This window comes from Plutella xylostella, chromosome 10 (assembly GCF_932276165.1).
Source record: "Plutella xylostella chromosome 10, ilPluXylo3.1, whole genome shotgun sequence".
Lineage (NCBI taxonomy): Eukaryota > Metazoa > Arthropoda > Insecta > Lepidoptera > Plutellidae > Plutella > Plutella xylostella.
Genome location: NC_063990.1, coordinates 2,020,766 through 2,032,884, shown reverse-complemented (window position 1 = coordinate 2,032,884; position 12,119 = coordinate 2,020,766). Strand labels below are relative to the sequence as shown.

The window sequence follows — 12,119 nt, the reverse complement described above, 5'->3', positions numbered from 1 at the left end:
AGATAATGTTCGAATTTGGTGACGTCAGCACTATGAGGCCGCGTCCACCACGCCAGCAGGCGGTGCGGGCAGTTTCCGCAGTTTACCTGCACCTACAGAGTTTCCGCACCGCAGTCGTCGAGAACAACAGCTTCATACAAATCTGTGAACCTTATCAATGCGCTTGTGGCCGCGTGCTGCCCGCCCGCCGCCCGCTACGGTTCATAAATTGTGTTAAAAGGTGTGTCGTCACACAGTATTTCCACTCTATTAAATTTGTATCATGTATTTATCTAAAAATAAATTGGGGAAACTAGACTTAAGCCGAGTTGCAGAAAGGAACGCGTTACGGAAGCGGATGTGTTATTTCTGACGGAAACGGAAATAGTTTGATATTAGAATCTCTGAATAATAACTACACAGTTTAAAATTTTATGTACAGTTTACCACACCGTACACTGTATAAAAAACTGTAGCCGCAAGCGTAAAGTTGTTAAAAACTGTTGTGTTTGTGATAATCTTTTCACTCCAGCTTGTTTTTCAATAATTCACCAGAATAATAACAAATACAGCGCTCGCATGCTAGAAATAATGATGTTGAGTCTGTTGACGACGTGACACATTGCTAGAATGTGTTCTGTGACGACACAATGACAGATGACAGACGATTCATTAATGTTTTCTTTGCTCCTTGATCGAATCGGATCGGAATCGGACTTCATAAAATTTCTAATTTTGATGGTGTAGTGTCGTTTTTTTCGTGAAATTTATCACAAGGATCGATTAAGTAATGACTCGGTAATCTGAATAACTTAATAGTGTAGAAAAATTATAAGTGAGCTTTTCGTATATGGCTATAAACCCTCCATGTTCTGCGAAATACTTGATGTAAAATGGCATACAAAAATTATTGTGTTGTGTTTATAATTTTCGCTCTAGCGATAGTGCAGGCTGTTGGTTACGACACTGAACTGTTTGAAACACCTCCTTGCGACAGCAATGCCTGTTTCAAAGCTTTACACGGGGCCCTTGGAGATTGTTCCTGTAATGTTGACACTATAGACTACTTTAACAATGTGAAAATATTCCCTCGACTCCAGAGCCTAGTCAGTAAGGACTATTTCCGTTTCTACAAGGTCAATTTGAAGAAGGAATGCCCGTTTTGGGCTGACGATAGTCGTTGTGCAATGAAATATTGTCATATTAAAACATGTTCAAAAGAAAGTGTGCCAGGGTATGCTAATGGGTATGAAAACGAAGTTATTGATGAGCCGCCGGCCTCGAAATATTCTAAGAAAGCCAAGTCTGACTGCAGCACCGATGCGGACCACGACCCTGCCCTCGGCTACCTCAACACCACCATTAGTGCAGCTAGCAAGTATGAAATAGCAAAATGGAAAGCTTATGATGATGCATTGGAAAACTTCTGTGAATGTGATGACAGAGATGCTGATGCAGACTATGTAGACTTGTCCCTGAACCCTGAGAGGTACACCGGCTACAAGGGACCATCTGCCCACAGAATCTGGAGAAGTATTTACCAGGAAAATTGCTTCAGACCTAAGACTAATCCATATGAATCATTTCCTTATGTCTTGAGTTCAGATTTAAAGAACCTGTGTTTGGAAAAGAGGGTATTCTACCGAGCAATATCTGGACTACACTCCAGCATCAACATTCACCTGTGTGCTAAGTACTTGCAGTCTGAAAAGTCTGGATTTGTGGCATCACCTGACGGTGAATGGGGTCCAAACTTGGCAGAGTTCCAAAACCGCTTTGATCCATCCAGAACATTTGGTGAAGGCCCCAACTGGTTGAAGAACCTGTACTTCCTCTATTTACTTGAAATGAGAGCTTTGGCTAAAGCTGGTCCTTACTTGGAGAGAGAGGAGTACTACACCGGCAATCCATCTGAGGATGAGGAGACACGAGAAGCGATTGGAAACTTACTTGGAGTAATCTACACATTTCCTGATCATTTTAACGAGTCACTAATGTTCAATGGTGGTGTGCAAGCAACTACATTGAAGAATGAGTTCCGAGAGCATTTTAGAAACATATCTCGCATTATGGACTGTGTGGGATGTGACAAGTGCAAGCTCTGGGGCAAGCTGCAGACTCAGGGGCTTGGCACAGCACTAAAGATCCTGTTCTCGAGTCGGTGGAACAGCCCAGAGAGTGACCCTGAGCAGGGCCGGCTGCCACTGCGACACAAGCAGCATGAGCGCCTCCAAAGAACAGAGATTGTGGCTCTGTTCAATGCGTTTGGGAGACTCTCCAACAGTATACGAGAGCTGGAGAACTTCAGGAATATGCTCAGGTATGCATACTTCTTTGTTTCTGGTTTCAACTTCTTTTGCTTAAATAAGTCTTCATAGGGTTTTAATTTAACAAGTACAAGTGTTTACAAATTACTTATTTATAAAGTAAAGTATTTCACTTATATTAATATAAAGTTTTCTCTTTTCTTCAGTGAATCAAAAGTTTTTGAACTGTTGAAGTATACTTCTATTTTTAAGACAGAATAGTTTTCTAGTACTTTTGTGTCTCTGATTTGTTATTGTTCCCTGTTTGTTTCTTATTATTTATTTTATGAATATGGTTTACATTTAATATTTTAAAGTTAATTTATTTTGAATGCCTATATTAAATGTCTAATTTTTTGTTGAAGACTGCAATTTTTTATTACTTTTTAACTTTATTTTCTATGCATGGTTTTGTGTTAGCTTGGGTTGCGAACTTGGAAGTCTTTATCACTATTAACATTTGGCATTTGGCTGGCTACAAAATAATGTACGCAAATATCTATTATATAAATTTAACATAATAATTATATGGCTTTGGGACTGGCTGGCTACAGAATAATGAATGCAAATATAAATAACCAATTAATGGATGTGCAAGTCTTAATAAATAGTTATAGGTTTTCTGAAGATTTTCCTGTGGCATTTCCTAGATAAAAACAGATAACATTTTCAATAAGTAAGTTCAACATAACTGATAACATTGTAATCTATAAATAAATCAACTTCCTCAATACTGTCTCTGGGTTTGTTGAAACAATAATTATTGCTATTTACAAACAATAAATGACCCAGTCACCTATTTAAATTATTACAAATCAGGTGTCGAGTCACAGTAATATGTTTCTTATCACCGCGTATTTTAAATGCGTTGCGTTTATAAGGTCACGTATGTGAATATTGTAATTCAAGTAAGAAGTCCCGCGAATATATCCATTATGAACTTTAATACCATTCAATAAGGGTTTCTTCAAGGGGCTTCCCAGGTGAAACAAAGTATTGATGATGATGAATGAGGGATTTCACTTGGCTTTATCATTGTTTTGGCTTACGCGGCTGACGCCTGGTTTGGAGACCCAGTGACTAGCACTTTAGACTTTGAATCTACCGCTTATACTATTTATATTGCGTAAGTACCTAGGTTTTAAACGTCCATTGAACAACCATTTTATTTTGTAACCCCGACGGAAATAGAATAGCGTTTTAAGTTTAACGACAAATTTTATGCGATTTTGTAAGTGTTAAATGTCGAACGTTGGTTACGTTAGGTTATTATAAGGAGAACTAAAATCGGTTCTTTCTCATAGGTTTAACATCCCAGTATTCGATTGCGGTTAATCGATCTATTTATAAAGGAAGATCGTTAGGTACCTAGGTATTGCGACCCAACATCATCATCATCTTTGCGATTAGTTGATGACGTCATTCGGAAATATTGTTTCGTGGCCTTCGCTCATTGGCTATGGCTACAGCTGTTGCATACGTGTAGAATTGGCACTGCTAGTTTTTTACGAGCGAGGTTTTAGATAAATTTATTAGATAGGTAGGTACTTTATTGCCAAAATTTCTTTGTCAGTTAAGAATATCGAATATTTCCGTCGGTAATTAAAATCGTTTTGGACAATCGAGTATTTAAAAATAGTAATTTCTTAGATAGAGACCTATGATTTATCTGAAAAATAATGAATCGTAAAATTACTACGTTACGCCGATAAGCTTTATTTATTTTAACCTGTTGATCTCATTGCATTTGTTATGTATGTAAATGATTCTTGGATATGTCAACAAACTGCATCGAGAATGTAAATAAATGCACTCTGTGAATTCTCCACTTTCATACACGTTTACGAATCTTATCGGTTATCGAGTATTCGACAGATGTGACCATCGTTTGTAAATTATCGAATTTATTGTGTGTAATGTAAGAATACTAAGAATATAGCCCTCCAACTCACATAGAATCTCGTTGAAATGACTTGGCCAAGTGTCTGTTGTAAAAAAGAGAAAGTATAGCTAAATATTTCGTATCTCTTACATCACCTTTGAGACGCAGATGACGTGGATTTTGATGACGACGCTCTTGTATATGTGGGAATGATGGGGGCTTAGATTAACAATATAAGATGGAGTGTCAGTGCAAAAAAAGTCTCGATAAATAACACCCCACTTTTACCACTGACTTTTTATTTTGAATTAGTTCGGTTAGATACTAACTATACTTTATTAATTAGTACAATGGGTGTCATCATTTTGAACTTGAAACGGTTTGACAGTAAACAAAATGCGGACAGTTTTTTGCCTCGTTTTTGTATAAAAATGAATAATGACGCACCGTCTTGTCCGTATATCGTTTATCTAAGGAGTGAATGATGTGGGTGTTTATTATTTTCTGTGCAAAAGGTAAAAACCGAACCTGTTATCTGTAAACGGTTTATGAAGGATTCAGTATGTAATTTCAAGATTTTTTGATAATATTTTATACCATATTTTTACTTTACGTTATTACATCGAGTCGAGCGAGTCCTATATTCCTAAGTTTTATAAACTTGTGCACACCATTTTTTAAGACACTGGCCCTGCTGCATGGCGTCTATTTACTAACTCGTATAATGCAGTCCTACTGCCCAGTAATCAAATCACCGTATTTAACTTAAATAGCGATGGTTTATCCACGTCGATAAAGATTCCGTGCAGTGCAACGAGGTTCTGGTGCCAGGTGATGCCTGGAGCATGCTTGTGAGGCTTGAAGCATGCGGACTTTATCTTTTTTCGATTGCATGGCTTTTGCGTATACTTTTTTATTCTTCTTTTTTCTCTAAACTTTAATCTTTCTTGCTTTATTTCTTTGCATGATGATGTAATATTTAAATGCAATATCTTACTGTACTTATCTGAAAGTCTAGTATTCAATAATGTAACATGCTATGTGAATCTCTAAGTATTTGAAATAAAATAAACAAATTCAATCAGACAGAATTGTCGTTTACAAAGCAACGTAGGTCATTAACGAATTCCTTTGTAAACTCGACTGTTTTTTGTCTGTGTTATCATGACGAACCATCTCATATTTCTTTGTTTGATTAGAAAATGTTTGGCTTTATCCAGCATAATTTATGACTGACAAATAATTTCCATATCCAGCGCGGACAAAGAGCCCTATTCTGAGGCGGGAGGCCTATTCGGGGGTGGACAGCGGCCGAAGAGCGTCCTCGGGAGCGAAGCCACGCCGGCGGCTTGCACCAGCTCTGGAGGATCCAAACCTAAGCTATGGAGCTAGGAGTCCACAGATACTCAAAAACGACCACTCCCACATTCTGATGTGAGGACATGTACTAAAGCGGGACAGGCGCAGCTAACCACTGATTAATTTCTGGGTTAACTTTACTGTAGATTAGTCAATGTTGTGTGTGCTTTTCATTCAGATGGAAGGACATTTGCAAATAAGAATTCGGTAGTCCCACAGGGCGATAAGGATAAGTAAGGAAAATACCCAACCGAACCCGACATTATTTTTGTTATTTTGTATTCCTCACTAGAGTGAGCTGTTATATATTTTTGTTACCTGATATGATCAGTCCTTAATTTATGTATAGTTTAAGTAGACCAATCGGATCCCTGCTGAATAATTTGAACATGTTGATGCTGAACGGAGGGATCTTATGTAGATAATTTAAATGCTAATCTTCCAGAAGTGAATGGATAAATTAGGAAAGGAAAGTAAATACTCAAATTTTTAGATCAGTCCCATGATTTGTGATAGTTAAATAAGAACTGTGACATCACACCATCTCATTCACTTCAGGAAAGTTTGCTATTAAAAGCGGATCATCACAAAACTTAATTAATGAAATCCAGTGAGGTGTAATTTGGGATTTAGGATCAAAGGAATCAATGTTTTATGTTCTACAATGTCAATTATTTGTAGAAATATTTCGTAAATTACAATGTTTCCTAACCATCTGTATCAAGTAAGGACGATACGAGTAGAGCCGTAGATACTTTACGACACTTTTTAAAATAGCTGTACATTCTATATAAAATATTATGTATAAATAGCTGTATTATTTATTTCATACAGGCGCACAAAATGATTTGGAACCGAGAAGTATGAAAGAGTTTTTGGGTAGCTTATGTCGTGTTACATGTAAATCCTAATTTAAATACGCACTAATATGAGTTGTTTCAGTAATCCTAAATATTTATGTGCCGCATCTATAACTTTGCTTTGTTACTTAAAACCAACCTTGTTTATGTTATTTTTTACTCACCGTAACATACTATTCTCCTTGTTCCGAAGACCAAATTCATAAATCCCGTGCTATAAAAATGTAAAAGTAGTTAATATTATTAATTTGTAAGTATTTTTTACTCTATTCAGAATCCAGATGTCTAAACCTACTGCATATTTGAAATTATAAATACCTAATGAAATTATTAATAAGGTTAGGTAGGTATACATAATCAAAACCAAACTCTATAGCCTGTATTTAAAAATAATTATAAGTTTGTATGTACTTACCTGTCTATACACTAACCGAAATCCGGATTGAACGTTTTGTAAATATTATGATATTTTTTATTTAGCCTATAAATGTATCGTTGGCTACCCCGCCAAAAATTTACTTCAACGTTTATTTTAAAAACGTTTTCTTTGGCAACTCTTAAAAAGATGCTGACCAATGACCATGTAAGCTATTCTGGCCATTACCAATTGGCATCGGCTCAATTATGATCGTGTCTTCTAACAAAATAATCTAGACCTAACTAATTCAATGACAAATTAACACTTACTGTTGGAATGTTGCTAGTGTGTAGGAGTACAATTGTATAATTCGTAATTAAACGAATATTCACAGCGATTAGTCGCAAGACCGCCGGTCGGATAGGATAATCTTCATAATTGTAAATTAATATACGTACGGTCAGGTGCAGAGAAACCTGACCCCCCTCTCATAGTAACACTGCTTCCGAGGGGGGTCAGGTTTCTCTGCACTTCTTGTACTTCTAGCAAGAGGTCTCAAAATGTTGTGTCTGATCGTCCGGGAATCAGACAGAACCTAAAGATTAATCAAATTTAGCTAAAGGTTCTTTGATAAACTAGTGCAGACTTTCGGAAATCATAAATATACTTAGATGTGGAATATTTTTATATCCTATTTCCTTTTTTCAATTGGCTAGCATTTTTATATCGGTTTCAATTCAAAATGTATTTTTTCTTTGTTAAGACGACTGTAAGAATGTTTGCAAAATCAGTAGGAGTTTTTATTTAAATATTATAACAACATCTTTCCTATTTGGATTTCATCATGTCACAAAATGTATTGGCATATTCAGCGAAGTATTAAATGTATGTCTTGACTCCTGTTGATATAAGATGAGACTCTCTTATAGTATTAAGTACTTATATGCTAATTTTACTAATTTATGCTTGCTAGCATTCCAATAATTTGTCATAATCAGTAAACAATCTTTAGGACGAGTGATAGAAGCGAGGCCCACGTGCTTTTAAACTAAATTATTGAGTTGAAAATTTATTGTTCAGTTAAAATACTAAATCTGCATTAAGTACCTACTGTAAATAGGTAGATGTATTAAATATCTATATTAAGATATAATGTCCTCCTAGCCGAATATCGACTACGGCGGCTAATCTCATTTTGAGATCAGCCATCTACGCAGAAGTAGATTATAGTACCCAAGAGGGCGCAGTACACAGGAGCACTCTCTGTTCCATCACTCTCATAGCCCAATGGGACGGATTGACCGACACGACTGGAGAGAGCTAGGCGCAGGACCGACTGTTTTACATGCCCATCCAACAGCATGGATCGTTTCACTGTTTCGGACATCAGGTGATCAGCCTTCTATGTCCTAACCAAACTTAGAACCACAATTTAGAAACACAAATTGATGGTCCCACCCGGTAATCGAACCCGGGACCTCTGGGCCATGAAGCGAAGCTTCTACCACTAGACCACAGAGGCAGGTTCAGAGCAGTATATTAAGTTACTATAACTACGGACCTAGAAATCAATTTTATTGCAGTGTTATCAAATTATAAATGGGTGTTTTGTGATTGGCGCGTGGTGGGCCTTATCGCTAACAATTAGTTGAAAAGTTGAAACTTTAGAAGTAACCAATTTAATAACACGATACGAACGTAAAATGATTTTTCAATTATTTTGTAATATAATAGGTTTTATGAGAGTGTGTGGTCTGGTTTTGTAGTTTTACAAATCTCTAGGTATAATATCCTATTACTAAATGTGGTATGGATTGGCGTAATTTATTATAATGTAACTAATAAGAAAAATGTAAGATTGCATAATACATATTTATAAATAATTAATACTTTTATGACTGTGATTTTACGATGACTGATGGTCGCGGTTTTAAACGATTTAAACCATAATGAAAGATTTTATCTACTTATCTACCTATAGAAGTTTTTTTAATTATTTATTTTAGTTTTAATAAATACTTTTTTTTGTAAAAATGTGTGTTTTTATTTGTTTTACTAATTAATAAGGTCATCGGTTTAATCTTGTTTGTTTGTTGCCATTAGTATACCGTGTGATTTGAGATATTCTAACCCTTGTACCTACATTCGCCTACTTTACCATTTACTTATCCTTTTCTGTTAGAATTAAGGTTAAATAGCATTTTATTATTGCCAGGTCCATCATGGAAAACGGCGAATTGTTGACTTGCGCATTCGGTGGACATGTATAAAGTAAGTAGTTACTGCCATCGTGTAGGAGCGGTGAGAGGGACCAGTGGACAATGATCGAGCTCCAGTCATGCCAAAGATTATTTTGTTTAGGGATGATTGACTAATGTCTAGTTCTTATATACAATATTGTTCTTAACTGGTAGAGAATGCTACTAGCATTAAGTTCGCCTTTGTACAATGTTTTTTTATGTGCAATATTAAATTATTAATTTAAAATTATTATAATTTTTTTATCTGAGAATCGGTCAACACCGTACAATAATAAATCATTTAAATAATCCGTATACTTATGTACACTTATTTGGAACTATTCTACAACATGTAGAGGTGGCCTACCTAAAAAAATAGATACCGACTGGTCTAAAAAAATAGATAGGTACCGACAAAGCTGCTTTATGTACGGTGGCCTGCGCCTAAAAGTATAAGTTAAAATAGCGATCTCAAGCTCACATGCTGCTCAAGCACATCCACATAAACACCACTGCTACACACATCACACACAACACGTCCCCGGATTTATAACAGATGTAGTTGATCCCTTCATCATCAGGGATCGCTATTTTAAAAACTCCGCCTGTATACTTTTAGGCGCAGGCCACCGTACCTACCTACTTAGTTCTTACGCTCAATACGAACAGGGTAAGTACGTAGGTACATAGGTAGATAGATAAGTATGCAGAGGTAAGTACCTATCTACTACGCTACTTATGCAATCAATATTATATTTTTTACTCTTATCAAGGTGATTTAATTAGGTATAATTATATGCTTATCTGACATTATGTACCTACCTACTTAATAATGAATTCCCGCATATTTGTAGTGTCTACCAAGTTTCATAAGTTTGTATTGAACGGTCATTCTCTCACACCCTCTGCACTTGGGGATGATTTTTTCTTCTTAAGTTAAGGCAAATAAGGATTTCATACGTCCTCGTTGCAAAAAAGTACCAGGGGAACATAGGTAGTTACATAAGAAGGAGGTTTTAGTGGCGAATTTGCATTAAAACCTGATGTAATGGAATGGTAAGGAATCCTCAGACTAATAGTTATTCTTCCCCTACTGGTGCAAGGCCTTGCGGGTTTCCTTTCGGGTGCTTTGACTTGCTATACTTAATATACTTACTCGTGTGGGAGGCAAGTAAAAAATTTGAGTAAGTAAGAAAAAAACTCAATACACAGTAAATGTATACGGATTCGAAGCAAATTACTATGAAATCCTAGATCGCGGTATCAAAGTTTTTCGGCTAACTGCAATATATAGAAATTATAGCTAGAAAAAGCTGTAGGTATGTTAGGTAAGAGCTCAGCCGTAATACTTGTTTCCTAATTTCCAACCTTCTGTAGTTACCACAAGTTTTTTTGGTTTTCTGGTAAGACCCGGCACCCATTATCGGCATCGGTAAGGAAAAGGATCCTTCGGCATCCTATATGCAAGCGCACACTATCGGCAATTATGCTTTGGCATGCTGCAAAGTTCTTAGGGATGACGAGGCGCCCTCGCCCCGCAGGGCAAGCTATCCCCCGAGTGTTGCCCCGGCGCCGGCGGCGTACCGAAGGATGCCGAAGCATTCGACAATAATACATTAAGCAGACGACCGAATGGCGTAGTGGTTAGTGACCTGACTACTGAGCCGATGGTCCCGGGTTCGATTCCCGGCTGGGGCAGATATTTGTTTAAAGACAGATATTTGTACTCGGGTCTTGGGTGTTGATATTTATATTTAGTATCTATCTATCTATGTATTTGTGTAGATATATCAGCTGTCCGACACCCATAACACAGGTTCTGCCTAGTTTGGGGTCGGATGGCCGTGTGTGAGATGTCCCCACATATTTATTTATTATTTATTATTTATTTATTATTCTCAAGTCTGCCGATACAGCAGCCCCAAGCATACCGAAGCGGTATTTATGTTATTACGACAACATATTATTATCATGGAAATTTCTACTTTATTGCCATTATGTTATAGTATATTGCTATTTGCCACCTAAAATCTTGAGTCGTACCGATGCCGACAATGGGCGCCGCCGCCGGGCCTAATACTACTGCAGCGCTGTCATATCACATTTCATACTCAGTCGGGTCGGCCGGGCTTCTTCTTCTCGTCAAGTGGGTAAAATATAAGTAAGTACACAAGTAGGTATCTACTTTATGTTCCTTGGTCTCCTTGGACTGGTGTGATGTGACCACAGTGCTTGCTAAGGGTGTTTTTAAGATCCTGCGGATTTACCCTCGCACACTGGATTGCCCCGCACGCGTAACAAGGCTAACTATGTGTTATTTTTATACCAGTAAACATTCATTGTAACGCGTGGAATATGCACGCGCGACGCGGGAAAATGGCGTGCAATAGCGCGTGCGTGAGGTAAATCCGTGCGATGTTAAAACACCCTTACAGATAAGGATTTCATACCATGATGCAAAGAAGTACCAGGAGACCATACCTAAGAAGGAGGTTTTATTGATTGATTTCCCCGCCACACAACCTGTGAAGTGTTTTTAAAGTAGGTAATTTAACTATCATGAGACCACAATGCGAGAACCTAACTGGAAAACATGGAAGTAATAAGTACTTACGTAAGTACTTCCATGCTGGAAAATAAATACCTACCACATTCTCCACTAAAACCTCCTACTTATCTATGGTCCCCTGGTACTTCTTTGCAACATCCTTCCTTTAGTATAAGATTTGGCTTTCTTCCTATCCACTACGTAAGCGTCGTTGCAAAATAAGTACCAGGAGACCATACATTAGAAGGAGGTTTTAGTGGCGATTGTCAGATTGTGAATAAAACTTTCTTATGTATGATGGTCTCCTGGTACTTTTGTAATGATTTTCTTCCCCGTCACTCCACCGTGTGACTGAAAGTTTAATGTAATTTGCACTATCATGAGACTCCCACATTTGCCATTAAAACTTCCGTCCTATGTATGATCTCCTGGTACTTCTTTGAAACATGCTATGAAATCCTAAGATTTGGTTTTCTTCGGCATATCATGCCATTCGACACCCGACACCCGATTCCGCGTTGTTCTGTATCCTGCCTAGCCTAGCTCGCTGCTTCATGCGATCTTTCCTCCATATTGCAAAAAAGTAC

At 37.3% G+C, this 12,119-nt stretch overlaps 1 protein-coding gene across 3 annotated transcripts; it reads left to right on the top strand.

Moving 5' to 3' along the window:
* The first annotated feature begins 654 nt into the window (after positions 1-654).
* Positions 655-9,065, top strand: LOC105394334 (ero1-like protein). Of its 3 annotated transcripts, none has more exons than XM_038117799.2 (2): positions 655-2,299; positions 2,453-2,585. In XM_038117799.2, exons 1-2 carry the CDS (start codon positions 873-875, stop codon positions 2,505-2,507), a joined length of 1,482 nt encoding a protein of 493 aa, XP_037973727.2. In that variant the 5' UTR covers positions 655-872; the 3' UTR covers positions 2,508-2,585. The 3 variants fall into 3 exon arrangements, with proteins under 3 accessions (XP_037973727.2, XP_011564535.3, XP_011564527.2); XM_011566233.3 differs by lacking the exon at positions 2,453-2,585 and adding an exon at positions 8,960-9,065 and having other exon boundaries at positions 656-2,299; XM_011566225.3 differs by lacking the exon at positions 2,453-2,585 and adding an exon at positions 5,424-5,824 and having other exon boundaries at positions 656-2,299.
* Positions 9,066-12,119: the final 3,054 nt, after the last annotated feature.